Genomic DNA, 23,597 nt, shown 5'->3' on the forward strand with positions numbered 1-23,597 from the left:
GCAACTACATTTCCTTCACGTTCTAAATTGCTCGATGTCACTTATCCTTCTCCATGTGAAACTAGACCTCCCATCACCTTGTACCGTACATGCAAAAGCAATGAAATGGCAATTAACTGTACTTAAATTCCACAAGAAACAGAATATTGCCAAATACCCTGGGTATTTCCTCTCTTCTTGGAAAATAAAATATGCTTCGAGCAGTTTGCCTTTATTAGTGTGTGTGTACTGTAGTGTGCTATAACACCATTCATTTGTAAATCAATGAAGCACACACACACACACACACACACACACACACACGATTTTGCAGGTTTTCACACTTACAAAGCATGTAGAAGTCTAATTTTTATCATAGGTTCTCCAACTGTGAGTGACGGAATCTAAAACAAAATTCCAGAAAAATCACATTGTATGATTTTTAAGGAATTAACTTGCATTTTATTGCATGACATAAGTATTTGATGCATCAGAAAAGCAGAACTTAATATTTGGTACAGAAACCTTTGTTTGCAATTACAGAGATCATACGTTTCCTGTAGTTCTGCAGCAGGGATTTTGGCCCACTCCTCCATACAGACCTCCAGATCCTTCAGGTTTCGGGGCAGTCGCTGGGCAATACAGACTTTCAGCTCCCTCCAAAGATTTTCTATTGGGTTCAGGTCTGGAGACTGGCTAGGCCACTCCAGGACCTTGAGATGCTTCTTACGGAGCCACTCCTTAGTTGCCCTGGCTGTGTGTTTCGGGTCGTTGTCATGCTGGAAGACCCAGTCACGACCCATCTTCAATGCTCTTACTGAGGGAAGGAGGTTGTTGGCTAAGATCTCGCGATACATGGCCCCATCCATCCTCCCCTCAATACGGTGCAGTCGTCCTGTCCCCTTTGCAGAAAAGCATCCCCAAAGAATGATGTTTCCACCTCCATGCTTCACGGTTGGGATGGGGTTTTTGGGGTTGTACTCATCCTTCTTCTTCCTCCAAACACGGCGAGTGGAGTTTAGACCAAAAAGCTCTTTTTTTGTCTCCTCAGACCACATGACCTTCTCCCATTCCTCCTCTGGATCATCCAGATGGTCATTGGCAAACTTCAGACGGGCCTGGACATGCGCTGGCTTGAGCACGGGGACCTTGCGTGCGTTGCAGGATTTTAATCCATGACGGCGTAGTGTGTTACTAATGGTTTTCTTTGAGACTGCGGTCCCAGCTCTCTTCAGGTCATTGACCAGGTCCTGCTGTGTAGTTCTAGGCTGATCCCTCACCTTCCTCATGATCATTGATGCCCCACGAGGTGAGATCTTGCATGGAGCCCCAGACCGAGGGAGATTAATCGTCATCTTAAACTTCTTCCATTTTCTAATAATTGCGCCAACAAGCTGCTTGCCTATTGTCCAGTAGCCCATCCCAGCCTTGTGCAGGTCTACAATTTTATCCCTGATGTCCTTACACAGCTCTCTGGTCTTGGCCATTGTGGAGAGGTTGGAGTCTGTTTGATTGAGTGTGTGGACAGGTGTCTTTTATACAGGTAACGAGTTCAAACAGATGCAGTTAATACAGGTAATAAGTGGAGAACAGGAGGGCTTCTTAAAGAAAAACTAACAGGTCTGTGAGAGCCGGAATTCTTACTGGTTGGTAGGTGATCAAATACTTATGTCATGCAATAAAATGCAAATTAATTATTTAAAAATCATACAATGTGACTTTCTGGATTTTTGTTTTAGATTCCATCTCTCACAGTTGAAGTGTACCTATGATAAAAATTACAGACCTCTACATGCTTTTTAAGTAGGAAAACCTGCTAAATCGGCACTGTATCAAATACTTGTTCTCCCCACTGTGTGTGTGTGTGTGTGTGTATATATATATATATATATATATATATATATATATATATATATATATATATACATACATATATATAGTAATACTAAGGTTAAACAGTGAGATACAATCACCCAAATGAAAGGAAAATAGCTGTTTGTGTTAAAATTACTCTTTTAATGTGTTTAGAGTAAGGAGCAGACCTTTTACAACATCCACAGCTTGTTACACACAACTCCTTCAAACAAAGATAATCACAAACCCCAAGATATGCCTACAAATCCTTGTGGGGGAGCTTACCATGCAAGTTTAGAAACATTTTAATCAAATATTTGTTTTTCCCCACAAAACCTTTTGCTTAGGCAAAAAAAAAAAAAACATTTTTCCCCAGATGTGTTACAAGCAGTCAACAAGACAAAAGATGTCCAGGCTTGAATGCTTCAGCAATAGTCATTTTACTCTTATAAATTAAAATTTGATGCTGCAGTATAGAGACCTGTAGGCTGTTCATGGCAATGATGTGCTTGATTCATGAATCCCTGGTTACAATGTATTCCATACTAATTTAACCCAATAACAAGTATCACAAAAGGTAATTCATAGAAATATCATTGTGTCAAACTATTGTTATTCAAGACATTTCATTACCCGCAATCAATACAATTGTAGTGTAAAGGCCACAGAGCCACAGGAATGAGATTCATTCAATACGTATGACACTTATCTAAAACCTGGTCGTGATGGTAGACACAAAATTTGAAATTTTTTAAGTCAAATAAAAAAACATCACCATAAAAATACATAGCAGAATATGACAAAATACATGGGATGGGATGGCCTATGACTTATTACTGTATGGATCCTAAAGTATAGTATGGAGGATAACGTTTTAAAGCAAGTGACAAAACATAATAATTTGTATCTAAATGGAAAGGAGAGGGAACTCGTGTAGATATACACATAGGTCCTATGCAGGGATCAAGAGCAGGAATCTTCTGTTAACATTTTCCCTCCATGTTCCCAAGATAGGAGTCAACCTGCAGTGAAAAGAAAATGTGTGTTAGGGATGTGGTTAAAAATGAGGGATAAGAGGAGATTACAGGGTATGGAGACTAAAGCTTGTTACGTGCATAACATTTAATCTGTGAACATCACTCTAAAGTACAAAGGCTGAATGTACAGGCACACTATTGGTAATATGTACCAATTATTTAAACAATTCTTACCCTGAAATTTTGAGTGGAATTAAACAAAGTGAGTGCACAAGTTTCAGGCTTCCAGACTGATCAGCTCCACATCGAAGGTGAGAGTGGCGTTTGGTGGGATGATCCCTGGGTGCCCTTTGCTGCCATAGGCAAAGTCTGGTGAGCAAATCAGGTTTGCCCGCTGACCTACACTCATCTGTGAACATGGAAGAGGTACATGAAGAGTTAATTTGCAAAAACAGATACAAGCCATTCCTAAAAAGGAATACACCAACACCAATTTGATTGATAGTCCCTCTTTGAGTGCACAATAAAAATAAATAAATAAAAAATCATGATGTATGTTATATATCAAAACAATCAACAGTTTGATTGGCATTACCTGAATTGGATATTTAAAAAAAATAAAAAATAAAAATGATTTAGGAAAATAAATAAAAACGGAGATATCAGTTTTTGCAAATGATTTTGAATGTGCAAAATATTGTACAAGAAATGTGCAAAAGCTCACGTGGAGAATATGTGCAGTAGAGATATCTACATTGCTGTTGCCATTAAATTAAGTAGCCTACACACAGCAGTTACCATGTGTATATGAGTAACTGTATGATAAAGCGTATATGATGTTATAGATATATATAATGAGCTATTGGGAGTTAAAAACAAGCTCCTCACCTGGGCTACTCCTTCTTCCCAACCACGAATAACCTCCTGGTGTCCAATCTTGAATTTAAACGGCTTTCCTCGGGACCTCGAAGAATCAAACACTTTCCCATCTGCCAGTGTGCCTGATAAAAATCATATATAGCGATTATCACTGGATAATCAGCTCGGGTTGTTGGAAAGTCCCACTTTAGTCTCATAACGGTAATTGAGAGCCCAGAGCTAACGTTAGCCGACTAGCATCATAGGGCCAGGTTAGCTTACGTTAGGGGACTGACAGCAGCTGATGTACCGTTAGCTCGACTGGTGTTCCGTCCTTCTAGCTAAATGCTACGAATAATAACAAAATAAGTCCGTTGAAATCATTTTGTCAGCGAGAAAATGTCCTACTTTAGCACCACCTTAGCAAAAGTTAACCGAACAGACACAAAAAAGCAATTTGTTAAACGTGGTATTGGACGTTAGCTGCAATGCTAGCCAGCATAATCAGCAATATGCAACCGGTTAACATTAGTTAGTTGAAACAAATTGTTTCTACTTGGTCCCCCATTTTACGCAAACAACGGGCTTTCACGCCGCTAACAGCTCGCGTTAGCGGGCTGCATTTAACGTTTGTTAACGTTAGCTGTAAAATACACAGCGTCCATATATTTCAGCTCCATCAGTAGCCTCGGCTCTAGTCCAGCCTCCACACTCACCGACATAGTGCACCACGACGCGCTGCCCCTTCTTCGGAAATGTCCGTCCTGAAAATAAGAGAAAACGTGTGTAATAATGAATCGTACACTCTGTGAATATATTATTATTCCGCCGTTAAACAAGGTCGATTATTCCCACCATCGCCCGGAGTTATGGTCTCAATTTCTACTCCCATGTTGGCTCTTCGATTCCTTCCTCTTGACCACCCTACAACACGAGCGGAAGCAGGACGCAGGGGCGGCCTGTTGACGAACGAGCGGGTGGGCATCATGGATGTATAAAAAAAACCATGAGCATAGATGGGGGGGAAACGCACCAATTAAAAATCGAGCCATTATTATCTATCTATCTATCTATCTATCTATCTATCTATAGGCTACATATATGAATCCTATCCTATTTGGAAACTATACCTAAAAGCAGCATTGTATAAAGTGTGACATTTTAACAAAAATCTAACTAAAACAAATTTTCAACCTTGGAAAGGTCTTCATACCAACATATTTTTGTGTTTTAGGGGCTTCTGGGGATCACCACGAGAATTTGAACATCAAACACTGGGTCTGTAATGACTGGCCCACACGGTGCTTGAAGTAACTGTTGCACATTTCTATGACCTACAACTACATAGCTTAATCATTCCACCATGTTTTTGCACTTTCAGGAACAAGCTGTATCCAATCCAATGTAGAAAGTGTTTTCATGGAGGTTGTCTGAAGGTAGTGTGAGCATCTAATGTACTGCATCATGTCTGCTGTATGTATTGGGTATTATTTTGGGATACTATTTTTGAACAGTGTTGCTTCATGGTTGATGACAGCTAATAAAAAAGTAACTAGCCTACTGACAAAAGATGTTTATTCGAAACAGGTGCAGAAATGGCGCAGAGGAGTGTGAATTTAAAAATAGAACATTTACAAGCATAGTGTTAAAATTACAACTTTCAAGCATGTGTTCCAAACTTTGACTACAAGCTTCGGCTACTTACAATTAAGAAGCTAACTTCCAAAAAGTCACAAATCATAGGGACAGCAAAAGCCTCCTCTCTAAAATAAACATTTTAGACAACATTGTTGAAAAAACAAATACAAATCAAAAATCAAGCAGAACAATTGAAAGAGGAAGACTGTCAAGACATATGTGATGTATTTTACAAAAGCAGCCTCAAAATACTGAAGGGAGTATTCATGAAAATTATTGACAGGACCTTTTATGACAGCAAGAATACAGTCAAAATCAGTGTTTTCTTCACCATATTCACTTGAGTGTTAAAAATATGATCCTAAATCCGGTATTACACTGTATGTGACTATTTAAAGAAATAGTTCAACATTTTGGGAAATAATTTGCTTTCATATCGAGCATTAGATGAAAAGATTGATACCCCTGTCATGTCCGTACACTGAATATGAAGTTAGAGGAAGCAGGCAGTTAGCTTAGCTTAGCATCAATACTGGCAGCAGGAGGACACAGCTAGCCAACTGACTGCAGCTTCATATTTAGGCAAGAAAGTAAAGCATTTCTCCCAAGATGTCAAACTATCGCTTTAAGGTATCTGGCTATACCCATGACATTTTGGATCTCACATGTGACCTGCGAGGTAAAGGCCCAGGATCATTCTCAGAAAAAAATCCACCCGGTTTATCTTCTCCTGAGTGCTGTTGTGAGCTGATTCTCTGTTTATGACACTGAGGATTTACATTTGACTGGACGACTGATTTTGGCCTGCTGTATTCTCCAGAGGGGCTCTTTGCTACATTTGAACGGACAGATGCCTTGACTGAGCATGTTTTATCATGACTGTAACAACATGGCGAGGAAGTTGACTTGTACAATGTGTTGGTCTTTGTGTTAGAATGTGAAGTTGATGTCGCACCAGCATTGGACTGCTGCAGAACTGTTGGCTGCTCTGCGTTTTCTCTTGGGTCTGATGAGGATGATGTAGCTTCTTGGCTGGATGAAGAGTTAAAAGAAAAAAGAAGAAAAAAATACTATAATGTCATGGAATCAAAACTTGTATTTATGTTACTATGAATTTATTGACAGTAATCTGATAAATTATAGGTGCCGTTTTTGAAAATTGTGCAATGATAATATATGTAGTTATTATTATAAGGATGATGTGTTGCAAGGAGTTTTTTTTAGAGATATATGAATTTAAATGAGATCTATATTATTAATCATGAAAAAGTCAAAACAGTCTTATGCAAAATTACAAAAATAGCTTGTTACTTAATTAGACTGTTATTATTCTGCAGGCTATTTCAGATGTTTTCAGCTGCTTTAGGCATATTTTTAAACTTTGGACAGAGCAAAGCTTGAGAGTTTCTGATCTTTATGCTAAGTTAAGATAGCCAGCTGGCTGCAGCTTCAGTTAGCATGCAGATATGAGAGCGGTATTAATCCTCTCATCTAACTCTCAGCTAGAAAGTAAAAGAGCATATTACCCCAAATTACTACTATTTCTTTAATATCCCATTGACTTGTAGCACAGGAGCGATGCTAACATGTGCCAACAAAAGAATGATTCAAAGCTCTGGAAAATAGCTTCACAATAATGGGGCTGCTATTTGTTTGATAACGGATTGTTTTGGCCACTTGGGAACAGCAGCAACAAGTTGAACACTGACATATGCCTTTGCAACTTGTTGGAAAACAGTTGCTTATTTACATATTCAGCAATTATGGAGCAACATTATCTTTCATTTTTTTAAATTTTTAACCAATGAGCGATGTTTCAACTTTTAAAATGTTGTATTTGTGCTTTTTGTGGGACTGCAGATGAAAGATTAGCCTATAAAGGCTAACTCTGGTGCGATGCATCAAATGGTCACATTTATGTTTTAATTGCACTTTGTCCCTAACAAATAAAGTTGAAACTGAATTTAGACCAGGGGTCTTCAACGTTTTTTAAGCCAAGGACCTCTTAAACTCTTGACGGTGCAGGGACCCCCTACTACATATATTGCATAAAACTAAGTTGCATATTAAATTGGGCCTACAATAACTTGTGGGCGGCCTAAAGCCTTTATGCATACCTTTTTAGTGCATACACTCTTAAAAATACTGGGTTATTTTATTGACCCAACCACTGGGTTGAGGCTGTTTAACCCTGTATTATGTATATTTAACCCATATTGGGTTACTTTCAGTAACCCAGTAGTTGGGTTAATGGTTTTGGACTGTGCCTTGATCTGAATAACCCAACCAATGATCATTTTAACCCAGTGGTTGGGTTACATTCAAGTTTGGGATCCTCCTCCAACGGTCTTTTTCTTTTCTCCGAGGCGGGAGAACACTTTTGGAAACACTGAAGGTTTGTCATTTCTCATTTTTTAGAAAACTACCTCTGTCTTCAACAGAAACACGAGCTTGCTAGTTGTTAGTTATAATATATATAATAATAATCATTATTTCCATAACGGGACAGCCTGTAGAACTTTACTTTACTTTGCCAAAAGCAACCGTACTGCCCCTCTAACGGCTACCACTGATGCTAATTAAGCAAGCAGCTAGCAAGCTAGCAATGAGTTGCTTACTACAACATTGCTTCATTGCAGTCAAACAGCAGACTGTAGCTCCGGTTACTGGTTACTTACTTGATCTTGATTCATTGCCGGATAGGAGGAGCGTTTTAGCTCTGATAATCCAGTTAGCAACAGTGATTTCTAGCTAACTACGATTCATGCATGCTATAAGGCTAGCGCAAGTTCAAGTATGATAGCGCTAATGCTAGCTAGTAGGTTAATATTGTAGCATGATACCTAAGATTTAAATGGAGACTATTTCTAATTCTCTGAGGGAGTGACACATAAACAGTGCTTTTATAAACATTTGTGTGTGTGTCTGGGGCAAATCACGAGACAAATTCACTATGATATGAAGTATTATAACGTTTTAAAAAGATCGCTAATGCTAACCGCTAGCGCTAATTGCTGACTCATCCTGTAAGCTAGCTAGTAGCTAGTACAGAGCGAAGCATTGAAGTTACATTGCACGCATTCTGTTGACAAATTAATTTGTTATTCCAGTTTTTCTCTTTAAATGAGTAAATTAAATATTGTTCAATAAAATCAGTGACATTAATGAAGTGTATGCATTGTCTGTTATTATTAATAAATAATATATAGGAATATATAGGAATTTCATAGATGAAAGAATAACTAAATGAATGGGTCAAATATCAACTCAACAAGGGGGTCAATTTAACCCAATATTTGGGCTGGTGGGCCTGACCCAGTAATGAGTTGCATTAACCCAACATTGGTGTCAGAATGACCCAGGCTTTGGTTAGGCAAAGCAACCCCATATACTGGGTTAAAATTTCAACCCAGTTCAAAAAGTCAAAACAACCCAGCATGTGTTCTGTCCTATATTGAACCAGGTACTGGGTTGGGAATAACCCAATTTGGGTTATTTTCAGCCCAGTATTTTTTAGTGCATAGAATACTAAGCTATTAAAATAGTTTAATAATTGTATAATTATTGTTTTAATAAAACATACATGTGGCACAGTGAATCCTTAGGATTAACTGTATCTGTAGATCTTAATGACTACCTTACTTATGGGCCAGTAAGCCTATCATCAGTGGTTTTTTTTTCACACTTTCAAAAAATGAAAAATAATTTGGCGGCCCCCCTGCAGTAACTCTGAGGACCCCCTTGGAGTCCTGCACCCCCTGTTGAAGATCTCTGATTTAGAGTCGTGTTTTTGTCCACCTGATGAATGTAAGTCAGATATTTCTTTTCTTTAAGCTCTATTTTTGGACTGGACCAACCCCTGAGGGATCTGTCTCTTTCGTCCCTAAATGCTCCACTATGTTCATCAGCTAGTCTCTAACTGTGTCAGCCTGAAGTTATGTGCTGAGTAGGTAGTGTACAGTGGGGTTTCATAGTTTTTTGCTGAAAACAGCTGAATGCTAGAAAAGAAAATGATACAATGGGAGCAGTGAGAGAGAACCAAAACAGTGAAGCTGTGGGCTGGGCAGCTATTGAACTGAAACTCACTATGAAGCTACGTAAAGCCGAGAGGAACTGCAGATTCAGGTGATAACTGATCAAGGTATCTTTTTCAAATTTCCACATTGTTTTCACATTATCATTTGATCCGTTGCCATTAACATTTTAAATCCTTTTTAAAGAGGACATGTCAGGAACAATTTGTGAGAGGATAATTCACCCAAACAGCCACTTACTGTACTGTGGTCATGTGTTCCTGGAGCTGAAAACATTGCCTCTCATTGATCGGATAGGAGCGAAAAAAGACCATCCCTATCAGCAGAAGTGCGATGGGGACTGGTGAGAACAGCACAATCAGAGCCGTCACCACTTCGTCGCCCTGGTTACATGCACCCGGTCTGTAGCCCACAAACCTGCAGGCGAGGAGAAAACTAAATGTGACCGACCGACAGATGTACACACACATAACACATACAGTGAGTGAACAGAGGATTGACTCACTGTAATGTCATGGTTGAGATGCCAACAGACAGGCCTCCTGCCAGCTTACTGCAGAAGGCATAACAGGAGAAAAACAGGGGCTCCAGGTCTTTGCAGGAGGGATGTCTCGCGGCAAAGTCGTCCACCACATCTGGGAGCATAGACCTGTAGCAGATACAGAACAAGCGGACATATCTCATATTGAAGCCACATGTCAATTTAGATGAGGTGAAGTGACCAGTCAGCAAAACAGATCACTTGCCAGAATATGTATCACTGGCTAGGGTCGGGGGGAGAGGCGATGTGAATGATTCATGTGCAACACATTCAGTTCTGATCCTGATTAGATCTGACAGGCGGTCTTGGAAAGGTTTGAGAACTGTGTGTCCTCGCTGGGAGCTGACTCACCAGGGTAGCATGAATATGGTTGCCACGCTGAATCCCATCAGAACGCACATAATCATGAAGACTGGGAGGTTACTGGGAACACAGGCAATTATAATCACTGCTGGGATGAAGAGCTGAGAGAAAAATAAACATGCCTCACAGGTAAGAAGGAGAATGAAGGTGTGGAAAATTACTCTTATCATTCGGATCATTGTATTATTATATCTTACCGATAGCCCGAAGAGAACTGTGGCCTTTTTTCCTATTCTCAGAAGAACCGTTTGCCACAGAGGGACCGCTACTGAGGCAGACACCTGTGGAAATATTGAGATTGAAATGTTGCATTTATCAATAACTTGGTAGGCATTATGTGTGATTGTAGAGTTGCAGTTTACCAGTAAAACCAGTAGGAGGTGCTGGAACTGATCTCCCAGCCCAGCTGCATGGCTGCAGAAAAGTGCAAAATTACCCAAGGACATCTGAGATTAAAGAGATACGGGACAAAAAGTAAAAATGAATTATGCTTTGATAACCCTTAAATACATGCATGACTTTTAAAAGCACAAAACCAAATTTTAGAAAGCATACAAAGATGATTATACAAGGATTATTAGCTTATGAATCTATCTGCACTTCATCAGAGCTAAGGTTTGTAGGAATGCAACACAGCCACCATGAAAAGCTCAAACTGTACCTGAAATGCAAGTACACTAAAGACAAAGCCAAGCACCAGTCGTTGGTAGGGAATGTGACATATCAGCATCTTCAGAGAGGTCAGATAGGGCGGCCGCACTTTGTCATCAGAGCAGAGAGGGGCTGAAAATAAAAACAAAATGAAATGTTGAGGAAGGGGAAGGAAAAAACAGAAATAATATAGACACAATGCACACAGCTTGCTCTCATTTTCTTCATATTGTAATGGAACACAGTCGGTAGTTAAAAATTTACCACTGGCTCCTTCTGAATGACTCACCCCGCTGTTCCTTCACCCCCAGGAAGAGAACCAGGCTGCAGAGGAAAAACAAGGCCCCCATGATCAGAGCTGAGGTCAGGAAAGCCTTTTTCTAGGGGGAAAATAGACAAATAAAGCACAATATTATGCTGCCAACAAACACATCCTCAGAGGCATACAAACACACGTAAACACTCCTTCCTGCTTAACATGTGTATGCTGTTAATAGTTTTGGGATAACTTTGCCTTTAGATGTTGAGCCATTAACGTGACTCGGTTTCTATAACAAAATCAACTTACCAGTACTTGTTTTTTGTACAAATTAAACTAGTCTGCAACTAGTGTTGCCGTTCTCATAATCCCTTCAGTTTGGGAAACAGCAACGCACTTGGAGCTAGCAACACTGGAGCTACACACTGAAAATGGCAAGTTTTGAAGAAAATTTGAACAGTGCATCAAGGCAAGCCTGCTTGGTTCTTCTGGGGAATGATTGTAAAGATTTACAAAGAATATGTTTATGGCATTTCCTCTCTAACTGGGACTTTTGGGACTGATTGGTGGGAATTGCCGTGGACAAAGTACATACGGCGAAACACTGGTAGGAGAAAATTACGTTTAACCATGTGTCCAGCTCATTTAAATAGCTCATGTTACTGTATTGTGTTAACTTCATTTAATATTGTATGTGATGTTTTCTTTAGCAGGGTGCAAATGTTCCACCAAAACAAGTTCTTCCTGAGACCATTTTGCAGATACATCGCCGCTGCATCCGGAGCGTAGCACCGCCCAAGACGATTGTGATTGGTTTAAAGAAACAACAACAACCCAGAGCTTATTTTCTCTTATCCTAGAATGTACGGTGTAGAATGTATGGTGTAGTCTCGCATTGCAAAACCTAGATAGGCCTGGCAATGCAAGACTACAATTAAACAAACAACATAACGCAGTGTTTCCCACACAGACTAATCTTTGGCGGTGCGCCGCACAATCAACACCTGCCGCCGCACATTGTGTTTCGTTATACAATTATTTTTTGTTAACGCTATTTAAAACACACGCAGCATTCGTTCAGCTGCATTTCCTTTCCCTGCTCTCCTCCGTCTCTCTGTCACTGACATGTCTCTCTCACACACACACACACACACACACACACACACACACACACACACACACACACACACACACACACACACACACACACACACACACACACACACACACACACACACACACACACACACACACACACACACACACACACACACAGCCCCTCGATCATCCCCCCATGCACTCAGCGTGTCTCCATGAAAACACTGTCTATGGAGAAGAAGGCTGTTCGCGAAAGGTTGGTATCTCGTGAACATTTTTACACAATCACACATTAAAAAGTGCTATAATATATAAAATATTTTATATTCTGAATACAATGTTGTCAGTGTAATGTTGGAGTCCCGACCCGACTCTTAGCAAACAAGTAATTGCGCTTGCTTTAGAAAGTTAACTAGTTGCAAGTTTGCAGTAAAATGCAGTTGGGTTGTCAAAACACTATGTAGCAGCTGTGAATCAAATAAACTTATTATAAATAATGTTATGTCATTGTTTACTCTTACACTGAATGTTCATCTTCAATCCAGATGAGTACTGAAAAGTATTTTCCGCGACTGAAAAATGCACGTGTTGGGGATGAGGACCAGCCTGAACCGGAGGTATCAGTCTGAAACAGAGCTGAACAGTCCGACCAGTGTAATTAGTTATGTTATTAATTTGTTTACAATATTTTCAGGCTTCAACCAGTGCTGCTCAAGCAGAAAGAGATAGATTCGTTAGGCATTGAAGAAAGAGTAGGAGAGGAGGACAGCATCCAACAGCGTGTCCTCTGTCCCTGTTTTTGATACTTGATTGTTACAAAAATAAGTATTTATGTATAAGACCGGCATCTTGTTATCTAAATCTTGGCAAGAAAGTGAATAATTCCAATCTATTTCTTAGCCTGACATAATTCCCCTTTATTACTCTCCTAATGTTAATTTAAAATTAACCGGAATGTTTGGTTTTGCAAATACACTTAGGGTTATCTAACTCCATTAAATGTGATCTGTTCCTCCTCAACACTGAGAGAACACACACACACACACACACACACACACACACACACACACACACACACACACACACACACACACACACACACACACACACACACACACGAAAAAACACACACACACACGTTGGACTAAGAACAGTAAATTACAGGGTAACCAGATACCCCTGGGACTCTGTGAGTACAATGCCAAAGCAATGCTGCTGGGCTGCTTAAGAAATGTGAGTGTTATCTCAACCAGAGCGACCACTTTTCATTTCCACATTATATCTACCGTTTCCTGTAGTGGCACAGTTTGTGGTGAAGATGTGCTTTGAGCTGTTGTTTCATTAGCCTGGTCCAGATGTTGACAGGCCTCTTGTTTTTCTGTGTTGTACACAGCTACAACTTGACCCTGCATTACAGAAGCCAACAGCATGGCCATCATCTTCACACTCATTCCTGCCAAATAAGGACAGAGAAGGAGATAAGAAGAGCAGTATTCAGAGTCAGATCATTTACTTAAGTAAAAGAAGTAATACCACACTGAAAATACTCCACTACAAGTAAGTCTTGCATTCAATGCATTACATTCTAAGTAGGGAGTACTGGATGGGAAGGGTATGACAATTGTAATCTGTAGTGGAGTAAAAAGAACAATGTTTGCCTCTGGGATGTAGTGGAGTAGAAGTAGAAAGTTGCATAAAAGGTAAATACAAATACAGTACTTAAGTAAATGCACTCTTAAGGGAAGTCCTGGTCTAAATGTTGTTCAACCTGGGAAGAAGAGTCTGAGGTGATTGTGAGTATTTGTACTCTTACTGTAGGCCGTGGCAGAGTCTCTGTCTCTGGGATCTCCCCCCAGGAACATGTTGAGTGAGAGGTAAGGAACGTTGTAGCACTGTTAATGGAAGAAAGGGGGAAAGATGACACATAGCACAGGAGCAGTGTAAAACTCAGTAGCCATGGTGACACAGCTTGGAGCAAAATGGCAGCAGCAACAGACATGAGACCAGTAGGAATTTCTGTCACCATGGAGGCATGAGGAAGACGAACAGGGCAAAACACTGAGGCACAAGATGGTGGATAGATCATTAGGAAATGGGTAAAAGCGGTGTTGAAAGAAATACTCAAAACCTTTATTTAACAGAGTACCAATACAACAATGTGAAAAAATACTGCATTCCAAATGTACTTAAAGTATCAAAAGTAATACTCTATTTGTCACTAATAGTTACTGATGCATCAATGTGTAGGCAGAGTTTTACTGCTGTAGCTGCTCAATGTGGAGCTAGTTTGAACCACTTTATGTACATTAAGTCAGTTTAGCCCAGTGGTTCCCAACCTAGGGGTCGGGCCCCTCCAAAGGGTCACTTTATAAATCTGAAGGGTTGTGAGATGATTAATGAGGGAGAAAAAATGAAAAACAAAGTTGTGATTCACAAATATGTGCTCATTGTTTGGGCTTTTCTCTAATCTTGGAATTTTGTGTGAAATATTTGGGGCCTCGAAAACAGTTATTGAAATGAAATGATCTGAGAAGTTCAGAGGGGAAATCATCCCTTGGTGAAACTGCTAACATCTCTTTCACTTCTGAAATCTTTGGACAAGAGTCAAGTTATTTACAAGCCTTCTGCAATGTAAATTTGAAAAGAAACTAAAAACTGCAGCAGCTGTCAGATAAATGTAGTGAGTGTTTTCCTCGGGTCAAATTTGACCCGTTTTCAAAAAGCTTCTATATGTAAATGGACTGTTTATATATAGCGCTTTTCTAGTCTTAACGACTACTCAAAACACTTTAACATAGTACAGGAACCATTCACACACATTCATACACTGTGGCCAAGGCTGCCGTACAAGGGGCCACCTGCTCATCAGATAAACATTCACACACAACTCAGGGTTCAGTGTCTTGCCCAAGGACACTTTGGCACGGAAGGGCATGGGCAAGGGATCGAACCACCAACCTTCCAATTGGCAGGCAACCTCTCTACCACTTAGCCACAGCCGCCCCTATCAGAAAATATGGGTTTCTTTCAACCACCTTCTAAAAAAGAATAACATTGATTCACTACTTTCATTGAATTTGGGTGTTTTTTTTTTTTGTAATATTATATTTATTTACATTTTCCAAATTAAACAAGCAAACAAACAGGGCTCAGATGCAGCTATTGCCAGTTGTTACAGTCACACTTATTGTAGCGGTAGGAGGAAAGGTTGTTGATACAGGAACATAATTAGCTTACTGTATTTTAGCTTTTTCGAAGTGAGTTAGGAATGGGTTCCAAGAACGGCGTGTCCCTTTGACTGGTGCAGAGTTTTTCCATTTGTATTATGGATAGCATATTGGTGATCCATATCTGAAAGGAGGGAGGAGAGGGAGACTTCCATTCCCTCAATATCAGTCTCTTGGCAACTATCAGTCCCAGTACCAATGGTTGCCGCATTAGTTGGAATTGCCCTTGTTATTTGTGAGCAGCCGAAAAATAGCAAGTCCAGGCTCGGGCTGAAGGGGCCTCTGATATGCTTTGGAATACCAGTCAAATATTTTAGACCAAAAGTTTGTCAATGAGGAGCAGGACCAAAAAGCATGGGACAACGTGCCCTCTGACACCCTACATCTGTCACACAACGGGGAAACTGGCGGGATATATTCTATGTAATCTGACTTTGGAATAGTGTAAACGATGGACAATCTTAAATTGAATTAATTGATGTCTACTGTTTATAGAGCAGGAATGAATATTAGACAAACAGGTGTTCCACATGGATTCAGATAGCTCCACATTCAACTCTTCTTTCCAAGTATCCCTAGTTTTCACAGTGTGCGCAGCAATACAGTCATCAAATAACCGTACAATTCTCGAGATAAGACGCTTTGGAGAAAGGAGGGCTCTTACAAATATCATAAATTTCATGCTCCAGGGGTAGATTTTGAAAATCTTCAATTTTTGATTGAGTGTAATGCCTAACCTGCAAATACCGAAAGAAATGGGAACTAGAGAGATTATATTTTCTTTTCAGTTGGCTGAATGATGCAAATTTACCGTCAATGTACAAATTATTAAGTGAGACCAAGCCCTTCTTTCTCCAGTCATGGTACGATATGTCATGCCAGGGAGGCAGAAAACTATGGTTAAAGCATATAGGTGTTTGTACTGATGTATTTGGTAGTTTTAGAGAGCACCTAACCTGGTTTAAAATTTCTTACTGACTGTTTCACCACAAAGCATAAATTCTTATAGGACTCTGGCTTTTCAAACTTGGAGAATAACATAGCTGGCAATGAAGAGTTATTCACAGTGCTGGCCTCCATCTTAAGCCACAAGGGGGTTGCAAGCGTCTGATTATCCAAGGGTCCCTGTTGCCAGAACATCAATGCCCTAACAGTGGCAGCCCAGTAATAGTGTTTAAATACAGGCAGGTCCAACCCTCCCTCCAATCTAGACTTCTGCAAGTGTGCCTTTGAAATCCTGGCATTTTTGCCATTCCAAATATAGGACAAGATAATGGAGTCCAAGTCCTTAAAAAAAGCTGCGGTGAGATAAATGGGGAGATTTTGACACATGTATAAAAATTTGGGGAGGGAGATCATTTTAATTGAGTTTATGCGTCCGATCATTGATAAGGGAAGAATTTTCCAACATTCAATATTTTGTTTTAATTTTAAAATAAATTCTGCGAAATTTAATTTAAATATTAGTTTTGGATCCTTAGGTATAGTCAGACCAAGGTAGGTGAAATGATCATTAACTATTTTGAATGGGATACTTTGTAAAAAACCTGGTGAATAAATACTGGAAAGAGGCACAAATTCACTCTTTGACCAGTTGATCGTGTACCCTGATATTTTACCAAAAGACTCGATCAACTCAAGAAGAGGGGGAATTGATTTTTCAGCATTGTATAAATACAATATTACGTCGTCAGCATACAAGCTGATAAGCGTTTCCACCCCTCCGACCTGAAGCCCTTTCACCTGTGGGTGCTCTCTTATCGTTACAGCAAGAGGCTCCAGTGCAATAGCAAAGAGGGCCGGAGATAATGGACAGCCTTGCTGAACCGAGCGTTCAAAAAAAGGTGCTGACCGATCACCATTAGTCAGAACAGAACAACACGGTTCTACGTATATCAGTTTCACCCAAGAGATAAACGTCTCCCGAATCCGAACCCGCGAGTGACTCAAACATATAAGGCCACTTCGGCCTGATCAAAAGCTTTGTGTGCGTCAAGGGACAGAATAGAAGCTCCATTAATGCCACTAAAATCAGAGTAAATAGTATTGAGCAGCCGCCTGACATTAGAAAAGGAGTGTCTGCCAGGAATAAACCCTGTTTGGTCAGGATGGATGATAGAAGCCAGATATTTGTTCAATCTAGTAGCCAAGATTTTAGTTATTACTTTACGATCAAAATTTTGAAGCGCAATTGGCCTAAAACTTGCAGGATCGGTTTCGTCTCTGCCCTTTTTCAAAATTAGAGAAATGTTTGCTTCATAAAGGGTTTTTGGCAGTTTTCCATTATTTTTAGAGTTATGCATCATCCTGAGCATAAGTGGTGCAAGAATATCACAAAACCTCTTATAGAATTCTGCGCAGTAACCATCGGGCCCAGCAGCCTTGCCTGATGGAAATGACTTTATGGCATTAATGACTTCCTGTAGCGTAAAGTCTGAATCAAGGCATTTCGCAGCAGCATCACTCAATTTGGGCAATGATATGGAGTCAAAGAAATCATTCAGATTAGATTGTGAAACATTGTGTTTTGAGGAGTAAAGCTCAGAATAGAATTCACTAAAACGATGGTTTATGTCAGAAGGATTGGTTAGAAGAATGCCTGCTTTAGACTTAATACCATGAATTGCTCTTGAAGCCTGGGCACTTTTAAGCTGTTGCGCTAACAGTTTACCAGGTTTATCCCCAAGCTCAAAGTGTTTCTGCTTCAATTTCAAAAGTAAATTTTTGACTTGGTCGTTCATAATATCATTGTATTCATATAAAATCGCTCAATATCTCTTTATAGTGGTTCGTTGTTTTAGAGTTTTGGTAAGTTCTTTCCAAAATAGGAAGAGCGTTGTTAATTTCAAGTAGTCTGCATCGCTCTCTCCTTTTTAATGGCGAGGTGTAGGAGATTAATATCACAAAAGCAAACAATTTTAATGTTTTCCCATAGGGTCAAGTCAGACACTTCACCATTATCATTCAATTCTATAAAATCTTTCAATCTAGAGGTTGTATTCTTGACAAAGTTGTCATCGCTTAGAAGGTTCGGGGGGACGCGCAAAAATAAGTCTGTTTTGGGAGGAAATATTTAATGATATTGCCAAGGGGCTGTGGTCAGAGATCAGAATATTATGGTATTTTGAATCGGTGACTTGAGGAATAAGGTTAGAGCTAATCAAAAAGTAATCAATCCTACTGTAGGATCTGTGTACATGTGAATAGAATGAATATTCTTTGCTTGTAGGATGTTGAATCCTCCAAACGTCTACTAGATTCCTAGTTTTCAAAAGGTTTTTTAGAAGCTTTACAGATGCAATTTCAGGTGCTGATCGTGTAGATAATCTATCTAAGAAAGGATCCAGATAACAATTAAAATCCCCGGCTATTATTATGTTTGAGTCACTATCGTCTGGAAGCAGATCAAAAATCTTTCTGAAAAAATTGGGCTCGTCCGTATTCGGACCATATATATTAAGCAGGGTTAATGGAAACAAATTTATCGTACCAGAGACCAATAAATATCTACCAAGAGGGTCATTGTTAACAGAGGTTACCTGGAATGGGATTTTTTCGAACCAAAAACAATATTGCCACCACACGGCATGCGGGGTAAGCGAATGATTGATATATCTGAGATACCCAATTGCATTTCAACCTATGTTGCATAGCTGTTTTGATATGAGTCTCTTGCAAAAAAATTATATCCGCAGAAAGAGATTTCAGGTGTTTAAAAACTTTCCCCCTTTTGACTAGACTACCAAGCCCTTTCACGTTCCATGAAACCAGTTGTAAATCTTTGCCTCCTACATGCATTTTACCTTGTACTTGAGTCATTTTGAAAAAATGTGAAAAAATACAAATACTGTTGCAACACTGAGTACAACTGAGTAAAACATGTGCATCTGGAGCCAACAAAAAAGCAACAATACAATCCCACAACCACCCCACCTCCCTCAGTCCCGCGTCCCCCGAACATGACGCGTATCTTCCCCTCGTTCAAAACAGGAGCTGCTGGGCAAATAATAGGCCGACCGGGTAGCGCCCTCCACCACAACGTAATTATGAGTTTGAATACTGAAAGCTAGTAACACCCTTGAAAACAAAGTAAAATACGCCTGTAAAAAAAATTGTCCTGCGCCCTGGTGTATTAATAAATGTTATATGTCTTGGCAGTCACTTATTGACATGCAATTCAAAGAATGGGCAACTGTGCATTCAGCACAGAAAAGCGTATACACATCACCGTAAATGAAAAGTAAAAAATGACCATCACATTTTTTAACCATCTGCCGAAGCGCTACGTTCCTTTAGTGAACGAGCCGCCTCAGCAGCCGCTGGATCATTGAAGACATCCGGAGCATTCCTCTCCTCATCCCAGTAAACATGAAGCCTGGCCGGGTAGCGCAGGTGATGTTTAACTCCTCCGTCTCTCAGGGCTTTCATCACGTCTCGGAAGGCACGGCGCTGGCTCATCACTTCACTAGTATAATCAGGGAAGATCAGAACTTTGTTTCCCTTGTATTCCATTGATTGCGTCCTGCTGAGGCGTAGAATCAGCTCCTTCACCTGAAAATGATGAATGCGAGCCATGATGGTGCGCGGTTTGCCGCCTGCCGCTGATTTGGACTGCAGAGAGCGATGCGCACGATCAACTTTCACTGGATGTGGAAAGTGCTGGTCACCAAGCAGTTCAGGAATAAGTTTGGAAACAAAATCAGTTGGTTTTCCTTCTTCTGAATCTTCTTTTATACCAACAATCTTGATGTTGTGTCTGCGGGACCGTGCTTCTAAATCTAGTAGTTTGGCTTGAAGCTGGCCGGCACACTTTGTTAAATCTTCACATTTGGTTTCAAGCACTTCCACACGCTCTTCAAGTGCACTGGTCATTTGCTCTTGACTGACCATGCGGTTTTGCAGATCAGTTTGCACGGAGAGCACAGACTGAAACTTGGTATCAAAGGCATCAAAGCGTTCATCGAGCCTCCCCAGAATCGTCTCTGACATTTCCTTGCACATGTCCTTGCACATCTCGTACATGTAGGTTTTGTCTATGGACATAGTATCTGAAGCGGTAGCCGAAGGTTTAGCAGAGGGCTCGTTGGAGCGGCTATCGCTAGCATTAGCCCCGCTAGCATTAGCACTGCTGATGTATCCATCGATGGTCTTGGACTTCCCAGGAAGGTTTCTTTGCCGTGACATTTCCAGATTAGCGAAGTTCAGCGGATGGGATAGGCGAGCGAGCAGAAAAATATCAGCTCTTGGACAGTTGTATCGTGGTGTTCGGTGATTTTGCCTAAGTTGCGGTGGAGAGCACAAGCTAAACACGTCTACATGCTGCGCATGCGCACTAGCGCCCCCGAATTTGGGTGTTTTATTCAATTTGACAGCATTTTGAAGAAAAAAAAAAAATGATACAAGAACAGTGAAAAATGAGAATAAGTGTTGAACAATTTTAGTTTCAAATTTTGACCCAGAAAAACAAGAAGTTGCAGGTCGACGGGAAGACAACATAAGGGTTAAAAGTACAATATTTTCCTCTAAAAATGCATGCAGTGAAATGCAGAAGTGAAATAGAGTATAAAATGGAAGTATTCAAGGAAGGTACAAGTACTTAGTTTCTTTCCACCACATAACAGATGGGGTAAAGGAGCGTGAATTGCCTGCAACGCTGACTTACACTCATGAGGGTCTCGAACAGGCAGCCTGCTGTGAGAAACCACAGCACACTGAGACCCTGAGACGTTGGTCCTTGTGGCACGAACCACAGCAGCAGATAGAACAGGATACCAAATGGAGTGGAGAGAATCATCCTGCGGGATAAACATAGTTAGGATAGGATGCATCGTAGCTTAATTCAATATGAAGTGTGTTAAGCGTGCTGCTCCACCAACCAACCATGGAGTGAGTTTGCCGATGGGGGTCCAGTTACTGCAGCTCACCAGATATCCAACCAGAGGGTCGGTCACAGCATCCCAGGCCCGACTCACAAATAGAATCATGGAGACATAGGAGGCCTCCATCTGTGAAACGGCGAGATACTTTATTGTGAACGGTATAGTAAGAAACACAGATCATTTTTGTAAGCCCCTGTTTGTGAGAACAGCTTGAACTCGAAGAGCTTCCTCCCTCAAGCAGTCAGACTGTTGAACAAAACATGATGCAACTTTTTCACACTGAACAGAAATACACTCCTGCACTTTTTTTCTGCTGCTAAATTCTATATATTCTACCTTCACCTCACGTTGAACCTAACTTATAACAATCAGTGCTCTGTTACAAGTCTACTTATGCCCTGTCTTTTGTTGTCTGTTGTCTGTCCTGTCCCTTGTCTGTCTTAAAGGTCCCATGGCATGACAATTTCACTTTATGTGGTTTTTTAACATTAATATGCATTCCCCCAGCCTGCCTATGGTCCCCCAGTGGCTAAAAATGGCGATAGGTGTAAACCGAGCCCTGGGTATCCTGCTCTGCCTTTGAGAAAATGAAAGCTCAGATGGGCCGATCTGGAATCTTCTCCTTATGTCGCCATAAGGAGCAAGGTTACCTCCCCTTTCTCTGCTTTGCCCACCCAGAGAATTTGGCCCATCCATGAGAGAGAGAGAGAGACATCATGGCTTTCAAACGAGCAAAGTGGTAGTTGGTCAAGGCCCCATCCCCCCGCCCTCTCCTCCTCAATAGCTACAGACACAGAAATGGCACATACTAAGGAAAGCTCATTGTGGGACTGGCTCTAGTGGCTGTAATTCTGCACCAAGGCTAAATTTCTTGAAAGAGACTTCAGATACAGTATTAGGGGACCACTAAGGCCTATATAAAAGCATCCAAAAAGCACCATGTCATGGGGCCTTTAAACGCTTTACTTTAGTAGTAATTGCACTTTATATTTTAAAATTAATAATTAATAAAATTTTAAAATTTTAACCATTACTTATAGAGCCTTACACGGCCAAGCTCCCTCTTATATCCAGGATCTATTGCACGCACACACTTCTGGTCGCTCTCTGAGGTCTTCAAGTCAAGACCTTTTAACTGTTCCCAGAACACGTTTTAAAACAAGAGGTGATCATGCATTTTCTGTGGTGGCCCCAAGGCTCTGGAACTCTCTCCCTTTAGCCCTGAGAGCCTTGGACTCTGTTGAAACTTTTAGGAAACACCTAAAGACTCTTCTTTTTAGACAAGCATTTAGTTAGCAATATGGCTTTGGATTGTATTTTATTTGTTGTTGTTTCTTTTATTTGTTCCGACTGTAAAGCACTTTGTGACCATTCTTGTCTGTGAAAGGTGCTATATAAATAAATTTTACTTACTTACTTACTTACTTTATGTATAATCTATAATGTGCATCCACTAAATGTCATTTTTAAATATTTTAAATGCGTGACACCACTTGATCCATGGTGAAATGTTGTTTCATTTCACTATATACAGTGTATATGGTTGAAATGACAATAAAACCCACTTGACTTGACTTGACTGGACTCGTACCTGTACAACATCCAGAAGAAAAATCTGCAGGGAAACATTTATGGCTGCTGTGGTAATCTGATAGGGGACCTCACCCACAGCATAACACACCTTCCTGGCCAGAGGAATCCCCCCCGACCCCTGTGAAGAGCAGACAGGAAGGTGGAGGGAAATATTTCTGTTGTCTATTGAAAAATCAGTTCACATTTAGCTGATGTTTTTGCATAAACAGTTTTCCTCCATTGATTTGATGCCCTTCTGCCAGCTGTTCTGTTCACATACTTTTCACACAGCTATCACGATGAAAGCATGGGTTGCAGAATATTTAAAATTCAGATTTTAAATAAGATTTATTCAGCTCATAATACTCCCAACGAAGAGCAATCCATTTCTTTTGTTTCAGCTCATTTATGGAGCAAATATGAAGCAGTAAACAGACTAAATATTGATTTATTTCTATTTTCAGTTTTGTGTTTCTCCACTCAATGACTGCAGGTTTGAACTTATGATTTGATGTTGGATAAGAAGGTTGCTTTCCATTTTGACAGAGGAGTATTTTGTTTTTAAGACACCAGTATGTGATTTTGACAATTGTATGAAGAGTTTTGAGAGGACAAAACCTCTTGGAGTATGCATTATCTGTTTTTCAAATGGAAACAATGGAAAAAT

The 23,597-nt window shown here is 40.2% G+C and overlaps 2 protein-coding genes across 2 annotated transcripts; both read right to left on the reverse strand.

The window, feature by feature from the left end:
• Positions 1-1,974: 1,974 nt before the first annotated feature.
• On the reverse strand, positions 1,975-4,649 carry fkbp1aa (FKBP prolyl isomerase 1Aa). The gene is made up of 5 exons (XM_039799419.1): positions 4,524-4,649; positions 4,385-4,432; positions 3,699-3,811; positions 3,045-3,219; positions 1,975-2,855 (listed from the first exon to the last, which is right to left on the reverse strand). The coding sequence occupies exons 1-4, from the start codon at positions 4,558-4,560 to the stop codon at positions 3,088-3,090; spliced, it is 330 nt and encodes a 109-aa protein (XP_039655353.1). The 5' UTR covers positions 4,561-4,649; the 3' UTR covers positions 1,975-2,855; positions 3,045-3,087.
• Positions 4,650-5,226: 577 nt separating this feature from the next.
• Positions 5,227-23,120, reverse strand: mfsd2al2 (major facilitator superfamily domain containing 2a-like 2; the record flags this gene model as incomplete). The annotated part of the gene is made up of 13 exons (XM_039800420.1): positions 5,227-6,338; positions 9,581-9,757; positions 9,846-9,989; positions 10,233-10,345; positions 10,442-10,525; positions 10,607-10,690; positions 10,906-11,027; positions 11,185-11,275; positions 13,539-13,705; positions 14,066-14,144; positions 21,142-21,274; positions 21,360-21,484; positions 22,950-23,120. Coding segments are annotated over 13 exons (1,884 nt in total), but the record flags the coding sequence as incomplete, so codon positions are not given.
• Positions 23,121-23,597: the final 477 nt, after the last annotated feature.

This window comes from Perca fluviatilis, chromosome 5, assembly GCF_010015445.1.
Source record: "Perca fluviatilis chromosome 5, GENO_Pfluv_1.0, whole genome shotgun sequence".
In the NCBI taxonomy this organism is placed as follows: domain Eukaryota; kingdom Metazoa; phylum Chordata; class Actinopteri; order Perciformes; family Percidae; genus Perca; species Perca fluviatilis.

What these genes read in the sequence shown, in the direction of transcription:
- fkbp1aa (XM_039799419.1), bottom strand. Translation starts at nt 4,560, where the DNA reads ATGGGAGTAGAAATTGAGACCATAACTCCGGGCGATG. An exon ending in GACCATAACTCCGGGCGATG is followed by an intron (nt 4,433 to 4,523) that starts GTGGGAATAATC and finishes TCTTATTTTCAG; the next exon opens with GACGGACATTTCCGAAGAAG. An exon ending in GGGAAGAAGGAGTAGCCCAG is followed by an intron (nt 3,220 to 3,698) that starts GTGAGGAGCTTG and finishes CCATGTTCACAG; the next exon opens with ATGAGTGTAGGTCAGCGGGC.